We start from the raw sequence: 19,883 nt of genomic DNA, 5'->3' as shown, positions 1-19,883 counted from the left end.
CAACATATCTTTTCCAGATGCTCGGTTTGAAAAAAGCTTTGTTCAAGGCTTCTTCTTCAAAATGTGTCATGAAAAGGTTTGCTATGGCTGGAGAGAGAGATGATCCCATTGGTGCTCCTTCAATTTGCCTGTAATATTGATTTTTGTGTATGAAATATGTGTTTTTCAAGCAGTGGCTAGTCAACTCTACTGTCGATCTAGAGAAGTGTTTGTTCTGTTTCATGATGGAGAGGGCTTCGTCGACTGGGATGTTGGGGTATAGAGAGATAACGTCCAAGCTGGCTAGTATATCCCCCGAGTTGAGAGTTATATTTTCCACCTGGCTGATAAAATCGTATGAATTCTTCACATAGGACTGGGATTTTTCTATTATGGGCTGGATAAGTCCGGCTAAGTATCTATAAGTATGGAAGACCATAGATTTTTGGGGATTTTTTGGGATTTCCTAAAGTCCATAAGGAAAACACACCCTTGAGACCGATCGTCAGTGCAATTAACTCTCCCACTCAAAAATTAGAAAGATACTTAGCCGGACTTATCCAGCCCATAATAGAAAAATCCCAGTCCTATGTGAAGAATTCATACGATTTTATCAGCCAGGTGGAAAATATAACTCTCAACTCGGGGGATATACTAGCCAGCTTGGACGTTATCTCTCTATACCCCAACATCCCAGTCGACGAAGCCCTCTCCATCATGAACAGAACAAACACTTCTCTAGATCGACAGTAGAGTTGACTAGCCACTGCTTGAAAAACACATATTTCATACACAAAAATCAATATTACAGGCAAATTGAAGGAGCACCAATGGGATCATCTCTCTCTCCAGCCATAGCAAACCTTTTCATGACACATTTTGAAGAAGAAGCCTTGAACAAAGCTTTTTTCAAACCGAGCATCTGGAAAAGATATGTTGATGATATTTTCATAATTTGGCCTCATGGTGAAGAAAAACTATTGGAATTTCTACAGCAGCTAAATGAAATACACCCTAAAATCCAATTCACACTAGAAATAGAAAAAGAGTCATCTTTACCCTTTTTAGACATTCTATTGATGAGACAAACCGATGGAAGTTTGAACTATTCAGTATACAGAAAGCCCACCCACACTAACAGGTACTTACATTTCCAATCACATCACCACCCGGCTCAATCCTCCTCAGTTATAAACAGCTTAATCTTCAGATCTCTTCATCTCACCAATGAAAAAATGAGAGAAGAAGAAATAAAGACAGTGACTAACATTCTCAAATCCAATGGCTACCCAACTACAATCATTCAAAAATCAATAGTAAATAATCTGTCTCCACTTAAAAAAGGGAATCAACAAGAAAAAGAAGAATATTTTGAAAAAACATTACTCCTCCCATACATCAAGGGCACCACAGACAGAATTGGAAGAGTATTAAAAACCCACAAAATCAAACCATTATTCAAACCCCATCTACTCATTTCGCAAATCTTAAAAAAACCCATCAACAGACTGGAGCTAGAAAACCAAGGAGTCTACAGTATCCCCTGCCTGAACTGTGACAAGCAATATGTAGGCCAAACAAATAGGAGAATCTCTGCTAGAATAGATGAACATAAATTAAGCATAAAAAATCAACAATCAACCTCAGCCCTATATAACCATGTGAAAAATACTGGTCATACAATAAATTTCGTGAATTCCAAACAAATAGCCAGCATTCGAGATTTTCAAGTCAGGATTGTGAGAGAGGCGTTGGAAATCGAAAAGCAAGGCTCTCTAAATAAAAGAGACGACAGCCTCAACGTGTCTCCCTTATGGAAGTTAATTTTGAATACCAAACGCCCAGTACCTGGTACAATGAAACCCGCTACAGCACCATTGTCACCAAAACAAGACAACATTCCTGGAATTTCACTCACCCAACAGCGCCAGCACAAGCAAGTAGAGGGAGGGGGTAGGAGGTATGCTCTTCGACCCAGAAAGAATACTTAGGACTCAGTGTGGATTTCGACGCCACCCTCAGAAGATGTCGTCTGCGATGGCGACGAAACGTCAGACTCAAGTAAGTCAAAACAAACGGATGTACCCGGTTAATTCTTTTACATATAATATATCCATCCGCGAAACACTCAAATGTAATATATATATATATATATATTACATATATATTATTATATATATAACATTCAAATATATATATATATATATATATTATATATATATATATATATATATATATATATATTATATATATATATATATATATATATATATATATATATATATATATATATATTATATATTTATATATTGTATATATATATATATACAATCATAAAGAGGGGTAGAGGTTGAAACAATGATGGTCAAAAGTCTAACGGTGAAATAACCGACGCTGACCAGTGACAAAAGAAGGGTGGCAGCCAGACGCCAGGCGTGAGTGGAGTGCCATCAGATAGGGGGCAGCACCAACTGGGGCAGTGATCCAAGGAGGAACAATGGTTCGAGGGTTGGCGAGCACGTGGAGTTGGGAACACGAGCACACTTTTCGGTGAACCACGGCAAGAATAAGATGTCTGAGGAGTGAGCGGCGTACAGCCCGCAGCCCTAGGGGCTGAAATGGAGTCATGTTTCCGGAAAACCACAACCACATTAAAACCACCATTGAAGAAAAATAATTGAAATTCATAATTTGTTATGTAAAGTGAGCAGATTAAAAGTGCGCGAAAAGGCCATGGTCCGCGGGGTACTCATAAAACATAAGGTTAGTGTAATTTTAAGTTATTAAATTTTTAGTTTCATTTTGGTTGCCATGGAGAAAATTGTAATGTGAAATTTTCAGTTCAATATTATTATCAACATTTTTATAGTTTTTGCTTTTTAAATGTGATTTTGTGTTTGAAAATAGTTTTCTTGATTTTAAAATTTACAAAATAGTAACTCAGGAAGTGAAAGTGCAAATTTTTATTGAGAAAAATGAAGAACCCAAGACATAACCTATAAACTTGAGTGTTGATAGGAAATGACATTGGGTAATACGACAAGGCAGAACATCCGAAAAGGTCTCTCTGCCGATAAAAGCCATAAGAGTAAATAAATAAATTTTAAGTTGTTGTTTGTTTGCCACACTGGTTATTTTCTTGTATTCTTGTTGTTTAAATAGGGTTTGTTTTCTTTTCTATTTGTCGTATATAATGTGCATTATTTTATTTAAATATTGAGGCTCTCAATAAACATTATTATTAAAATTATATTCCATACTTCGGAGTTCTGCTTAACAGAGTAATTACTAAAATTTTGAAGGACATTTGATATATTTTATCAACATTGGAAATCTTGTTTCTTTCTTTGTAAAGTGTCAATTTCAATTTGCCTTTTGCTTATTTTCATTATAATTATCCAATGATTTAAAATTGTCTTGTGTTGTTATTTCACAAGTATCATTAGATTCCCTCCCTTCTTTATTATTTTAATCATGGAGTGAAGCAATATAGTTGGGAAAGATGTGTAGTTCTACATTTATTGATTGCTGGACTGCGTCTTTATTAAAGTAATGTACATTGTTTTTATATAGTTCAAATAAATTCATGTCTCTGCTAAAGAGTTATGCTGTGGTAGTTGTTTATTCAAATTTCGAGGGTCGTTCCCTAATAATTAACGTGGCGCCTGGGTTATAAATTTTCAAATTTTATATCATCAAATTTTCATAAATTACCTTTTAAATTCCAAATTCACCATATATTAAGCAATCAGTAAGTGTAGATCTAGACAAAGTATATATATATATATATAGAGGAAGTCCCTGCAAGATTCGAAAAAAAACCGGAGCGCAGAGGCTGACTATTCAGTGATTAACAATAATGCAAGAAAATAATAATGGGATAACATGCAAATTGGTTCTGTTATCTAACATTAATGATGATTGATGTATCAACATAGAATTAATAAAGGAGTAATTTATTGATAAAAGTATCTCTGAATTTCTCATCTACACTTGGTCGTAGGTATAATATTTGGTTATCTTGTGTGTTGGAAAAATTAGAAACATTAGAACTTTGGAAAAATGAATTTCATTGTTCATTGTATAAGGTTTTATCCATTGTCTGGGATAAATTCAAATGTAGATAGATAAATTCCTACCATTTATTCCGCTAGAATGAAAATTACGGTTCTGCAAAGTTTATCAAACTAACAACAACGTTATCTCAATAAATCAAGTTTTCACTTGTAATTCAGATAAAGGATTATCCATCGTACCTGTAGAATTTGCTTCTCAGTCAGAAGGTAGTAGGAGGCTGCAATTAGCGGGGTTAAGTTGTCACTGAAAAGTGTGTATTGTGTATTAAGTTGAACCTTTGGTTTGGTTTTTAATTTATTTATTCAAGTAGCTGGATTGATTAAAAAAAAATGTGTTCTATTAGAATCAGTACTTAATACGTCTTAAATAAACTCAAATATAATTAATAATTCTATGATTATATGTGTATGTCATTGATTAAATTAATACGTTAAATATTTTAATACTTTGATTTGTACTAACGCTTGAACCTTTTGTTTCTGAAGTAACTTTCTATCTATTGACTTTCATTCTAAACTTATGACAATTGGATTTTTACAATCGTAAGACGACTATGAAAAATATCAGGTGAAGCACAGTAGTGTTTCAATGGTTAGGTGTTTCTTTAATGTAGCAGTAGCATAATTGATCAGAGAATATCATTTGCCGATTTCGGTGAAAAACTAGTATTGAAATGGTATTAAAAACTAGATATAACAGTGATAGTCTATTATAATAATATTAATTTTAAATTGTTACGGTATTTCGCCTGATGTTCGTGTTTACATCATTAAGTTTGTGACTGTGTGTAAATTTGAATAATTGTTGATGTTTGGTGGGTGGACAGTGATGGAGAAATCAGCAGCTGCAGCTGTTGGTCTGAGCAGAAGTAGTAGGAGCAGTTCGCTGACGTGTGTGGATCAGGCCGACTGCCACAGTATTAGTAGCGCAAGGTCTGCCTCGGTCAGGCGACCTGCAAAGCCTGCCAACACCACCAACACTAACAAAACACAAGCGTGTGAGTAGCTCATAGATAGATAGATAACGAATTTATTTTTTTACATTTTTGTACAATTATATCACTGCATTAGGCTACAAGATAAACATTTCATTCTCTAACATCGTACAACACTGTATTGAAAAAACAAATGAAATGTGAGTACCTCATATTCACACTACATAAGTATAGCTATCCTATACTATTAAACGAGCAATTTCTGTTTATATGTTTGTATTTCACCGGATCTTGAAAACGGCTCTAACGATTCTCACGAAATTCAGAACATAGTAAGTTTATAATATAAAAATTCGATTGCACTAGGTCTCATCCCTGGGAAAACTCTCTAAAGAACATAAAAAGAATAATTATTGTCTGTTGATGATGGAAGTGAGTGAGGGAGTTCATGTGTGTGGGACTGTGTCAAAATTATGACTCAGCTGTTGAACTTTTGTATTCATTCAATCAGGTACTTAATGCCGGTTGCAAAAAACCAGGTTATTTTTAATTAATTCTAGTAGAACCATCTTTTTGAAATGGTCTTCTCTGATTTGATTCACGTAAAGTTAATCAGGATTAAAATTTAACCGGCTTTTGTGCAACCAGGCCTTTGTTAGGACATTTTTGCATTCCTCGGGAAATTAATCTCAATTCACTGTGATTAGATTGAACATTTCTGTATGAACTATGAATATTATTATAATTTCTTCTTTTGTAATAAATTTTTATGCTTTTGTACTCCAGACCCGATATTGACTATGTATCTATCAGTAGTATCAATGTTAATGCCATAGATACTTGATTGAAGAAACAAATTCTTCAAAAACTTTAGAAACATCCATGCCCGGGGCAGTTTCAGAATGGTGCCAATTGCTAAGAAAGTAATTGAGGCGAGACTGCGCTGGTATGACCATGTTAATAGACATGACAAGTCAAGTGTTTGAAATAGAGACGCAGCCAAGGGGCAGAGGCAGACCTCGCCTCACATAAATGTTGCTAGTCCATAAGAATATGCAACAATTAGATGCTACGATGAGACGACCCAGTATCGTGTGAACTGGCGACTGTGTGCTAGGAGAGCCGATCCCAAATAATGGAATGAGGCAAGGAGAAGAGGAAAAGGTTCTTGAAAATAAATTCAATCTTTAGGAGCTAAGTAGCTTTATCAATTCAACTTATTATTTTTTATCCAACTTTTTTTCTAGTGAAGGTGATATTGTGGTGGATATTCATATTGAAATAATAAACAAAGACTTGGTATTAACATGATTTTTTATTAACCTTCTGGTTGTCGCGCCCTACTCAATCACACGACCAGTCGCGTGTTGTATTTTGTACAACATCCAATCTTCCAAGTGTTATGTACTCTGTTTACTGTCAAAACATATTAATTAATAATTGTATAATTACTTTTTCCATCTTCTTGGATTATTTTACGCCTATGAACATTTGGATGATTAACATTTCATAGCCCAATAAGGTACATCAAGCAAAGCCATCAATTCTGTGTTATTGGTTCGTTTACAGTCCCCGAATACAGTTTTTCCCTATCTTATGCACTGTCGCGACTAAATGGCACCTAAAGACTGAACCAATGCTCGGTTGATACTGCAACTCAGTGGAGTGATGGGGGAAGTTTTGGAATGCTTAGGTGACTCATTCACTGACACCACCACATTCAATAGTTTTGTGCAGCAAAAAACTGACACTGTTGTACTTTTTACAACAGCGCGACTGCCGGAAGGTCAACTGAAGAAATGATGATACTAGTTCCGTTTGCTAGACATCTCTGAATCTCTCATAGAGTAACTGTATGTATGAATGACTAAGGACTACTTGTTAACTTACTGTATTTTTTCCGATTTCATGTGCTCTATGGGAGGGTGGAACCTATCCAAACATCGAATCAAAGGACATACTATCCAAAATAATATAGTGCTTAATTATTATCATCCTTCATAATTATTATTCATTTTTAATTCGATTGGCTATTGTTTTTGTTTGCAGTATCAGTTTCACGACTGGTACCAAGGCGCTTGCGCCTAAGCAGCACAGAGTCATCGGTCTCCACCTCTTCTATGACGTCACTACACACTCTGGTGACGTCACAAACTCCTACCACCTCATCCAGTGCTAGTAGTGCTTACCTGTGTCCGCCATCACCCGCTCTTTTCGGCCACCACATCATTGATCTCTACGGAAATCCATTTCATCAAGAGTGAGTGTTCAAACTTATTCTGGTGATGGCACATCATGAATTGAGCTCTGGCTGAGTTTATAGTATATGCTACGCATGTGCAGATCTGACATTTCTAGGTTAGAACCAGAGTTGCCAACTGTGAGTCTCAAGCACTAAGCCACAACTATTTGTATAATGCAGCTCATCAGAATAATTTGGGAATATCGAAGGCGCACAATGTTGGCGTACAATGTTATTGTATTAATCAATTATTTTATTCGTTAGACATGCATACATGGTATGCATGGTAAACTCATTTGATATTTTTCCATTCGATTTTCAAACAATTTCCCAAGTTTATTCGAAGATAAATTCCTATTTTTTACCATATCTCTATGTTGTGAATCTAGGTTTAATTCAGGATAAATTCCTTGTTTTTTAACCAAATCTCTATGGTGTGAATCTAGGTTTATTCGAAGAAAAATTCCTTGTTTTCTACCATATCTCTATGTTGTGAATCTAGGTTTATTCCAGGAAAAAATTCCTTGTTTTCTACCATATATCTATGTTGTGAATCTAGGTTTATTCGAGGATAAATTCCTTGTTTTCTACCATATCTCTATGTTGTGAATCTATTTTTATATGAACTTGTTTGTTGTTGCAGTGCTCTAGTCTACCTGGAGAGCAGCTTCATCGACGAGACCGAAAAAGATCTGCTGAAATGGGTGAACAAGATCCTCTCCCCGCCCCTCGAACTGCAGGCCACCTGCATGATGCCCTCTAAGGAGGAGATGCAGTGTGTGCGAGCTCCTGTCCACAGAAACGCCCAACAGCCTGCTGTCTACAGGTAGCCAAACATTTCTGCAAATTCTATCTTTTATCTTGCTTCTGTATTTTATATCTGATGGAAATGAAATGTATTATTACTGTTTTGCTAGTCTGCTCCTTCACAATCAGATGGTTGGTATTTAGAGTACTTAAGGATCTAGAGTCAAGTAAGCGCGCTTTAGTATTGAATAATTTGTTGTCTATTGAAGATAGTTCATATTATACATTTTATCAGTAACAAACAGTTGTTTATTACTATTACTAACAGTTGATATTATTATTATTTCCAACTACCACTGTGCAATCTGTCATGTAATGGATATTAGTATGACCTATCCTATAATATGTGTTCGCATTATTTAGGCTCACATTCAAAATACATTAATTTTGAAAAAAAAAACATTTAAAAATAATAATGCCCATGTTTATATTAGTGCGGTGGAAATTCTTAGAATAACAATTTTACAGAAATTATACAATTTTAGAAGAATATTTGAGTGGTCTCTCAAACTGAATTCAGTTTTATATGTTTTTTGTTTTCAAAATGTTGTAGAGAATATCTTCTTGTTGAATAATTGTATTATGTTTATGTTCTGAATACTCCATTTATATTGTTTCCTTAAAAGTGTTTGCAAAACTTTTGTTTCATAGTTACTATTTATCTATTCTGCTCCAATTGAATGCTTACTGAATGCTCGTTTTTACAAACTTTGTTTTGCTGGTAACGCCAATATTATGATATTTGTCTTTAGTCTCAATAAAAGTTTTTGTAATTTTTTGTCACCCTCTCAATGTATTTCATTTTTGTAAATTTATATTGATTTGGTAATAAATTTGAAATTATTTGAGTTATGCTTTAAGAAAGGAATACATTTTTGTAAAATAGTTATTCTGATTAATTGATGATATCATTTGGAAAGTTGTTAATGTGTTGGCTTGCATTTTCATTGGCAGGCTGTTCTCGGTGCGTCGCGCGGCGACGGCGCTGCTGTTAAGCGGCAATGTGGCGCCAATCATGAGCAAAGTGCACGCCGCCATAGACAAGGGCACCATCTCAGTCAGGCAAGACAAAGACCTGCACAGGGACCTAGGTCAGTCAATTCTTCTATTTCAAATTCATTCATTAAATAATTATGATTATTTAATTATATAGAAAATAATTTCATTAATTATTTTATTATTATTATTCACTTCAAAATCACAAGACTCCTTGTATTGTAAATAAAACCAACGGTACGCTTCCCTTCTAAGTTAGTTTTTCGTGAAAATTTTCTCTATAGCTTGCTAATATCAGTATGCTTACTGTTAGTAAGCTACTCTATTTATATTATAGGGTATCATTTATCATTCACTAGCTTACCCGGCAAACTTCGTACCGCCAAAAAGTCAATGTATTTCATGTCACACTTGACTTTATTTGGTGAATCATAAAATTTATCTGACAATCAATATTTTCATTTACATCTCAATAAGGACTTCCTATGTACTTAGTCATGCATCATTTATTATTCCGAAAACATATTGTTCTCGATCAATTGGTAGTGATAGGCCTATCTATCAGTAAAGTGTTGAATGAAAAAAAATAGATAGGTTAAATCAGTGTTTCAAAGATGAGTTTAATGTTTTCATAGTTGTTCATTGTCAATATATGGTCCAGGAAATATGCCATGTACGATGAATTACACAGAATTACATATTCTTTCCATCTTCCATTTCAGGATGAATATAAGCTAAGCTAAATTAAAAAAAATGTAAATTATTCCTGTCATTCTTCAGTATTAATGAATGCAATATGAACAACTCTTTCATGAGGTGAATAATTTTTTCCAACATTTTCCATGACGTGTTTATTACATCTGGTAACTTTAGAAGCTAAATCATATTATCACAATATGATCTTGAATCATGAACATCTTTCCATTCTTCGGTAGCCGCTCAGCCGAAAATTTCGAAAACATAGGTCTGTCAAATGGATTAATAAATAATTATTATTAGCCCCCCTATTAAAATTTCTGGTCTTAAACCATCCCCGATATTCACTCAACATATTCCCAAAGTTTCATGCCAGATAGTTTTCAAGTCTATAGGGAACAAACAAACATACATACAAACACACAAACAGACATTCATTTTTTGATTAGATATCGATTTTTTAAATATAGATTATTAATGATTTGTTATCATTGTTTCATGTAGAATAGTTGTGACATTTCATGCATAACTGGAGCTCTGCTCTGCTATGTGGTTTTATGTGAAATCATAAAATAAATAAGTGAATTTCATAGAGATACAGTACTGAAATTACTTACATTAGTAAGAATATATTATAGTTTGTGCCAACCATAGTTTGCAGCATTGCTCTTATGGAGTGAAGCGCTTTAACGCGGATTTCACAGAATTCAGAGAGCCTGTGAAATAATTGTGTGATATGAATAAGAGAGCGTATTTCTTTTTAATAGAATCAGCATCGAAACGACAACAGTGTGCTTCTATTACCCTCGTGCTGCAAACTAACCTTTGCATGGGCTATAGAACCTAATTTCAGTTGTACCAAATCAATCTCTAATAAATTGATAGCTATCTCTATAGCTATTAGCATCTCTGTCTCTTTAGTATTGTGAGATTCAATTTAGATTGTCGTTGCATTTCTTATAGGAGGAAATAACGCCTAAGCTTTCCATCCAACCGATGCTGACCGATGCAGTGTATAAAATGAATCTCACTATAACTACTAAAACTAATTTTTATAATAGTATCCTCCTCCTCCCCTAGAGAGGGAGGGTAGGGTTGTGTGGCAGAGAGGATCTAGAGTCCTAACTCTGCTCTTGATAAAGGCAATTATTCAATTAAATTCCCCATCCCTCCTTCATTATCCTTCTCCACTTTTCTTCTTCTCCTCTTCAACTGTCTTCTTTAACTTTCTCTCAACTTCTCTTATTTTTCCTATTGCATCCCCGACTTTTTACGCTTCTCTTACGTCTCCTTTTTACTTTCCTTGCCCTATTACCATAGGTAAGGAAAGTATTGCTTTCCAAAAAAATTCAAGGTACCCTAATTTCATGTTTTCTATACGTTTCAAGGTCCCTTGAGTCCAAAAACATGATTTTTGGGTGTTGGTCTGTGTGTGTGTATGTGTGTGTGTGTGTGTGTGTGTGTGTGTGAACACGATAACTCCATTCCTAATTAACCGATTGACTTGAAATTTTAAACTTAAGGTCCTTATACCTTGAGGATCCGACAATAAGAAATTCAATAAAATTCAATCCAAGATGGCGGAAAAAATGACGGATAATTACTAAAAAACCATGTTTTTCACGTTTTTCTCGAAAACGGCTCTAACGATTTTCTTCAAATTTATACCATGGATAGCTATTTATAAGCCCTATCAACTGGCATAGGTCTCATTTCTGGGGAAATTTCAGGAGCTCCGTAATATTCTTGAGAAAAATGGCTGATAGTGACTAAAAAACCATGTTTTTCACGGTTTTCTCGAAAACGGCTCTAACGTTTTTCTTCAAATTTATACCATGGATAGCTATTCATAAGCCCTATCAAATGACATGAGTTTTTTTTTGGGAAAATTGCAGGAGCTCCGTAATATTCTTGAGAAAAATGGCGGATAATTGCTAAAAAACCATGTTTTTCACGATTTTCTCAAAAATAACTTGATCGATTTTTTTCAAATTCATACCCTGTATAGTTATTTATCAGCTCTATCAACTGGCATAAGTCTCCTTTCTGGGAAACCAATGGAGGGTCCACCCCATCCTTGGGAAATGGACTTAGTAACCTCCTTCTCGTGCATGAGGTAGGTAGGTAGCGCAGTTCATAAAAAGAACACATAGTCGAGATATTTCATCTGTAGAACAACTGTTTTGACGACTTTAAAAAAATGACGACTGAAAAAAAATAATCGAATTTTACAATTCACGCAAAGAAAAAGTACTCTGAAAACAATTATATATACACATATACTGACAGAAGTCTGATTGTAGTTTCAAATATGAGCAAGGAAAGTTGTGTGAGTGTACCACACCAGATTTTTCTGATTGTTCCTAATCCTGCTCGTTGTTTGACTTTGTGAATGGTGTTGCGTTTGCCTACCTAACCTAACCTAAAGTACGGTAAGCAATGTTGTGATGGATGTGATGTACACAGGTCTGCAGGGCAAAGTGCTGTTTCTGCTGATGTGCTACAACCCACTGTGGCTGCGAGTGGCGTTGGAGGCAGTCTACGGTCGACCCATCCCCCTCCACTCCAACTCGGACGTGGTCGGACTAGTCGGCTTCATCCGACGCAACCTTCTCTCCGACCTCCACCTTACCACCCTCCACTGCCACCCTAAGGTGCCCCACCTTATGATGCCGCCATTCGAGGTCAGTTACTCTCTTTAATACTCAATGTTTCAATTTTTACAAATTGAAATTAATTGATATCAGAAAGATTTGTGTATTGATTCACCAATAATAAATAGATGGAACTGAATGAGAAAATGCATTTGTGCAAAAAGGCCCAGACCATTTTAAGCGGGTTTTCAAGCATCAATCTACAATCAACCAATCGGAAAGCTTCCTGCCCTGCCGACTCGAAAAACGCTCAATATCGCCTGGCCCTAATGAATAAGTAATTATCAAACGAAAATCCAATTAACTGCTGTAAACCACCCCGAAGACTTCTGTTACCACAAATATTGACAATGAATTCTCATAGGATTTCCGTCTAACTGTTCACCCTGTTGTCAATATTTGCAGTAGCATAAGTCTTCGGGGTGGTTTACAGCGTTTAACTTTGGATTTTTGTTTAATAGGTTTTATTCATGAGTGATTCCAAATACATTGCATTGTACATGCAACACATGCATCAGGTGTCGTCAAATAATTAAACTGTAACTTAGTTGTAAAACTAACTGAACAATCAAATTATAACAGAATATACGGGAAATATATTAAAAAAAAACAACTGATATTTTGAGGGGGGAGGGGTAAACGTCAAACTAATACTGTTAAGTTGCCAACAGTACTGTTTATTATAAAAATAATTAAATGTAGCAATCCAATGTTTCAATTTATTGTATGGTATGTGGACAGTAAAAAAGTCACAAATATTATATTGCAATGTCGGTGTATATAGTGATGTTAATCAATGTTTATGTGTTTTCCAGGAAAAGATGAAGAAATTTATTCTGACAAAGTTCGTGATGATAGTGTATTTCCTGGACCAAGCAAAAACGGTGAAGCTTATAAGGCACGATCCTTGTCTCTTCTGCAAAGACTCGCCTTACAAAGTAAGTTCTCACAGTCCAACTTGCTCTTACAATCGCTATAAGTTGTTCATTTAGTAGGCAATGGTTGTTTCAATCACTCCATTCACAGTATAATATTGGGGACCGAACTTCGCTCTGGAGTACAAAAGCATTAAAAATTTATTGCGAAAGAAGAAATTATAATAACATTTATACAGAAATGTTCTATCTAATCACAGTAAATTGAGATTAATTCCCAGAGGAATGCAAAAATTTCCCTCACAAAGACCCAGTTGCACAAAAGCCGGTTAAATGTTAATCCTGATTAACTTCACGTGAACCAAATCAGAGAAGAACATTTCAAAAAGATGGATCTACTGGAATCAGGATTGAGAATAACCCGGCTTTTTTGCAACTGACTCAAAGTACCTGATTGAATTATTACAAAAGTTCAACAGCTGAGTCATAATCTTGACACAGTCCCACACACATGAACTCGCTCACTCACTTCCCATCACCAATAGACGACGAAATAATTAGTTTCAGCTGTTTTTCCAAGGATGAATAATAATTATCCTCTTAATGCCCTTCAGCAAGTTTTCCTAGGGATCGAATCTTTTTATTATAAACCCACTATGCTCTGAATTTCGTGAGAATCGTTAGAGCCGTTTTCGAGATCCGGTGAAATGCAAACATATAAACAGAAGCTGCTCGTTCAATAGTAATATCGGGGACCGAGCTTCGCTCTGGAGTACAAACGCATAACAAAGCATAATTATTACAAAAGAAGAAATTAACATTCATAGTTCATGCAGAAATGTTCTATCTAATCCTATTATATTAAAAGAGCAATTTCGGTATGTCTGTTTATATTTTAATATCTGGTTATTTTTATATCTGGTTATTTATGTTCAACGGATCTCGAAAACGGCTCTAACGATTTTCACGAAATTTGGAACACAGGTTCATGATATAAAAATTCGATTGCACTGTGTCTCATCCCTGGGAAAACTCGCTGAAGGACATTAAAAGGGTAATTCATCCTTGGAATAACAGATGATAAGTTCGTCGTCTGTCGATAACAGAATATGCGTGTGCCTGTGTGGGAGATCAGCTGTGTAATCATTCAATCAGCTTACCGTATCTCGCGAGAAATATTATCTAGAAATTTTATCAAAATAATCTAATTTGTTGACATGACATTATTCATAACTCTAAATTGAGTATATCATAATATTCAAAGTTAATCATTATTTTACAGTTTCAAGTGATTAGTGAGTGTTATTTTGTTATTCAATTTGGTTTGTAAACAATCTAAATTAGAACTTTTCTGTTTTTAAATATTTTGACTGAAAATTGGACCTGAAGTGTATGAAACATAACCTACTTTTTGGACCATTTATAGTGTTCAAATCAAAATTCGGGGAAGAAACAGTTTTGGGCTGTGCCTGTTTGTCTTCCCCAATCATTTTGAAGAATTGTGTTCTGTTTATCAATAAATAAATAACGAGCGAAGCTCGGTGCCCCGATATTCACAGTAAATTGAGATTAATTCCCAGAGGAATGCAAAAATTTCCCTCACAAAGACCCGGTTGCACAAAAGCCGGTTGAATTTTAATCCTGATTAATTTCACGTGAACCAAATCAGAGAAGACCATTCCTAAAAGATGGATCTATTGGAATGAATCAGGATTGAAAATAATCCGGCTTTTCTGCTAACGGCATTAAGTACCCGATTGAATGATTACAAAAGTTCAACAGCTGAGTCATAATTTTGACACAGTCCCACACACATGAACTCGCTTACTCACTTCCATCATCAACAGATGACGAAATAACTATTATCAGCTGTTTTTCAAGGATGAATTATAATTATCCTTTTAATGTCCTTCAGCGAGGTTTCCTAGGGATAAGACCTTGTGCAATCGAATTTTTATATTATAAACCTACTATGTTCTAAATTTCGTTAGAGCCGTTTTCGAGATCCGGTGAAATACAAACATATAAACAGAAATTGCTCGTATAATAGTATAGGATAGGATATAATCTGCTGCTTCATGTTTAGATTTGATTTTACTTTGAGATTGATAATGCTATAGCAACCGAAATTGATTAATTTGAATATTTGCATAAAGATTCTTTTTTTTGTTGATGATGGTTATAGGAGTATTTTCAGTTCATCAAAATTTTAGTTCAAGTTTTCAGTTTGTCAAGTTTACTTGACAGTAATTCGTTAGGTTCACAATACGTCAGGTTTACAATACGTCAAGTTTTCAGTCTAGAGAATGTATACCGGTAGCTCATTCCCTATATATATATTTTTTTTAATTTAATAATTGGAACGAATTTGTACAATTTTTAGTTCGAAGTTAACGCAACAATAAAAGCCCATTTTCATCAAACAATTAAATTCATTCATTTATTGTGGTATGAAAACCTCATCTTTATTACTGCACTACAATATATTTGAATTTTTGGTTTGGCTATCGAATCAACTTTTATCCAACTCACATAATTTTTACAATATTATGTAGAAAGCATTCAGTTAGCGTTAAGTTGATGTACATTGTACGGTTTGCAACTCATAAATAATTATTCTAATAAAGTATAATAGGGCCACTTGAATTTTTTTATTGATATAGAAATAGTTACATAGTACTCTTTTCAACTTATTCATATAAACACTAGCAGTTTCAGCTTTCAAGCCATTTTCAAGTCCTCAAAATGTTCCATAATTATTTTGATTTCATGGTTTAAACTACGTTTAATGAAATGACCTATCAATTTATATATAGGAACATTGAACCAATCCGGTTGGAACCAATCTCAGAACCTGAGACATTGCAAGTGTCTCAAACACTTGCAGTGAATTTACAGTCCCTAAGCACTGTAAACGAACAGTCAACTTTCTGTCAAACAAAATATCAAAACTTGAAAATGGCTTGAAAGTTAAAACTAATAGTGATTATATTAATTTTTAATATAGTAAAGTTTAAAAAAGGGTACTATAACTATTTCTATATTAATCAATAAATAATTGTTGTTGAGCAGGACAGCCGCTCGATCCTGGTGGAGTTCAACAAGGAGGTGATGGCAGGCGGGGACATGACGCGCTCCCTGTCAACGATGGGCCTTAAACTGATGCACCGGCAGACCTACCTGGAGGAGTTCGAGTTCCGCGTGCGCGACCGCAGCGACCTGCGGGATGGAGTCCGCCTCACCAAACTGGTCGATCAGCTGCTCAATGTACGCCTCACCGCCCGGCTGCGTGTGCCCGCTGTGTCGCGCATTCAGAAGGTACCGCACCTCGCAATAATAGTAAATTTAACTTTATATCTGCGCGAAAATGTTTAAAACAAATTGAAAATGAAAGAGTAACAGAATAGAGAAAAGATAACATAACGGCGTTTATGTTAACTCAAGCCGATAGTCCTAGTCGCTATATTTCGTGGAGCTATATGACGCTGGTAGTCTCTCAAACTGTGTCGGTCTTACACTCTTACCTGGCCAAAACAGTAATAATAGATAGTAGTCGACAGTAATTGGCTTGAGCTAACAACGCTGGTAGTTATGTGACGCTGGTAGTCCCTCATACTGTGCCGTTCTTACTCTCTCACCCGTCAAAAACAGTAATAATAGACAACAAAAAATCGGCTTGAGTTTTGGAACATAAACGACATTTACCGTGGGATATCTTCTTATGCTATCTTATTCTCTATGGTATCAGCAACAATAATCACACAGGTATTATCCGCTACATTATAGGAAATACAGTGAGAAAAATACAGCTGTCTCATTCTACAAGAGCAGGAACTACTTTACTATACAATATTAAATTTATAAGAATAACAAGCAGATAAGCAATAAACAACTCCACTAGAAAATACTGTAGAAAACAGACAAACAATACATCTGATGGACTTCTCTACTGGAGTTACAATAAAATAGTGATAAGCGACAGCTCAAGAAAAAAATCGCAAAATTAAAAAAATAATAATACATTACACAGTTTAAGTCATTACTGCATGCAAATGACCTTATGGGAGAGGTCACGTCCGCATACAGAAACATTGGATAGAACAAGCTGAAGAGTAATTAAAATACGTTATATTCAATTTGATTTAATTAGTAAAAAACTAAATTTAACTCATATATAAAGAAATCTAAATTCAATAGAAATTGTATTTGAGTTCATGAATAACAATTAAAAATTATAGCAGGAATTGTAATTGTAGAAATGTAACATTTGAAATCTTATGAAAAACTCAGTCAACAAAAAGCAAGACCCTCAAAGAAAGCTGAGCGTATGTGATTTGGTCCTATCCATGAAAATCTGTTACCTTGTTTCGCCGTAAATGCGGCACAAACATAAAGAGGAAATGCAAAACGGTGGACTTAAAAACGGTGCACTTGAATCTTGGAATTCACTTCGCTCGGTCAATAATACGCGTAATGCATAGTAATCATTTTTATTATATTGTTCTACATGAACTGTACAAAAAAATTAAACAGCTTTGTTAACAGTCAACTATAAATTCGAAACTCAAATACAAATCTATTTTAACACAAATTGGTGTTTGTTGGCCGGCAGGTGCACAATGTGAGCTTAGCGCTGACGGCGTTTGTGGATAAGACGGGCAAGGAGATAGAGAACGGGGTGACGTCACGTGACGTTGTCGACGGGCACCGCGAGAAGACACTCTCTCTGGTCTGGCAGCTAAGAGACATTCGCCAGCAGCACGCGGCCCTCGTTCTCGTCACATACTGGCGCCACAACAAGGTAGGCCTATACCATATGCCAACTCGACACCACATTTCAACATTTCTATTGCCGCATCCACACGTTTACCCAATGCGTACAAATGACGACCAGCGCAAGATTGTGGATGGTTGGTTTTCCAGCCTTCATTGATGTGTCATGTTTGATTTCATAATCTGACTAGCTTACCCGGCGAACTTCGTATCGCCAAAAGTCAATGTATCTCATGTCACACTTGACTTTATTTGGTGAAACATGAAATTTATCTGACAATCAATATTTTCATTTACATCTCAATACAGACTTCCTATGTGCTTAGTCATGCAGCATTTATTATTCCGAAAACATATTCTTTTAAATCAATTGGTAGTAATATCTATCAGTAAAGTGTTGAATTAAAAAAATAGATAGGTTAAATCAGTGTTTCAAAGATGAATTAAATGTTTTCATAGTTGTTGATTGTCAATTGATGTTCCAGGAAATATGCGATGTACGATGAATTACACAGAATTCCATATTTTTTCCATCTTCCATTTTAAGATGAATATAAGCTAAACTAAATTGAAAAAAAAAACATAATTTAGTCTGTCATTCTTCAGTAATTAATGAATGCAATATGAACAACTCTCTTTCATGAGATGAATAATTTTTTTCCAACATTTTCCAGTTTCTCAATGATAGGGGAGTGATAATTTATTTGTATAGGTCTACTAACGAACGATTATCTACAGCTGGTACCAATCAACTACACTAACTCAACTCCAAACTACCGTTTTAATACCAGTACACAATTTATCACAGGGTGACGTGTTTATTATACTGCTGGTAACTTTAGATGCTAAATTATAGGTAGCAGCTCAGCCAAAAATTTCGAAAAAATAGGTCTGTAAAATGGATTAGTAAATAATAATTCTTAGCCCCCCTATTAAAATTTCTGGTCAGAAACCATCCCCAATATTCACACAACATATTCCCAAAGTTTCATGCCGTTCTGTCAAGTAGTTTTCGAGTCTATAGGGAACAAACACATAAACAGTCATTCATTTATATATATATATATATATAATATCATATATATAATGTAAATGTCATAATATAAATGAAAAAGGGAATTCATTTATTTTACAAAAAATATATAATCATATTATAATATTGAGCCCATAGAGGGAACACTAGGCTAAGCGTCTACCATTTCTCTCCCAAATTTTGATAAAAAGTGAATGTTGTCCAAATTATTATCTATATATATATATCTATGGGCTCAATATTATAATATGATTATATATTTTTTGTAAAATAAATGAATTCCCTTTTTCATTTATATTATGACATTTACGTTGTATGATTATAGTAATATATTATATTTTGTATTGTGTAATTATAACATGATTATACTTTTTTGTACAATAAATGAATTCCCTCTGGCAAACAAATTATCTTATGCCAGTAGTTTCATTATTTGTATTTAGTCTTGTAATGTTATGCATTTTTGTGTATAAACTAAATTTAAATATTGTGACCGTTATTTTGTGCAGGACATGATCAAGCTTCGCATGCATTTCCACCGGCAGCGTCGCGCGGCTCTGGTCATTCAGAACTGGTGGCGGACGCGACGCGAAGCCTTCTGCAGCGAAAGACGCGCCTTTCTGCAGAAACGCCGTGCCGCCATCAAACTACAAAAATGGTGGCGAGCAAAGCAACTCAGGTCAGAATAATCTAACCATTCAAAATCATCTATTTCTCCCAATATTGTTAACAAATTACAAAAAACTATATTACCAATCAATAATTTTTTTATCAAATTGCAATGATCTATAATAGGTAATAGATATAGTAATCTGAA

The 19,883-nt window shown here is 34.8% G+C and overlaps 1 protein-coding gene across 4 annotated transcripts in view; it reads left to right on the top strand.

Annotated features, from left to right (window-relative positions):
• The window catches only part of LOC111048197 (protein abnormal spindle), a 274,644-nt gene that overhangs the window by 243,759 nt on the left and 11,002 nt on the right, over positions 1-19,883 (top strand). For all 4 annotated transcript variants that reach the window (XM_039430391.1, XM_039430393.1, XM_039430394.1 and 1 more), the window contains 9 exons: positions 4,883-5,053; positions 7,040-7,250; positions 7,876-8,058; positions 8,994-9,130; positions 12,198-12,415; positions 13,201-13,323; positions 16,333-16,578; positions 17,873-18,061; positions 19,576-19,745. In XM_039430391.1, coding sequence (XP_039286325.1) covers positions 4,883-5,053; positions 7,040-7,250; positions 7,876-8,058; positions 8,994-9,130; positions 12,198-12,415; positions 13,201-13,323; positions 16,333-16,578; positions 17,873-18,061; positions 19,576-19,745 — 1,648 coding nt within the window. The remainder of the gene's footprint in view (positions 1-4,882; positions 5,054-7,039; positions 7,251-7,875; positions 8,059-8,993; positions 9,131-12,197; positions 12,416-13,200; positions 13,324-16,332; positions 16,579-17,872; positions 18,062-19,575; positions 19,746-19,883) is intronic.

Source organism: Nilaparvata lugens, chromosome 6, assembly GCF_014356525.2.
Source record: "Nilaparvata lugens isolate BPH chromosome 6, ASM1435652v1, whole genome shotgun sequence".
In the NCBI taxonomy this organism is placed as follows: Eukaryota; Metazoa; Arthropoda; class Insecta; order Hemiptera; family Delphacidae; genus Nilaparvata; species Nilaparvata lugens.
The sequence above is the reverse complement of the archived record's forward strand: the minus strand, read 5'-3'. Positions and strand labels throughout refer to the sequence as shown.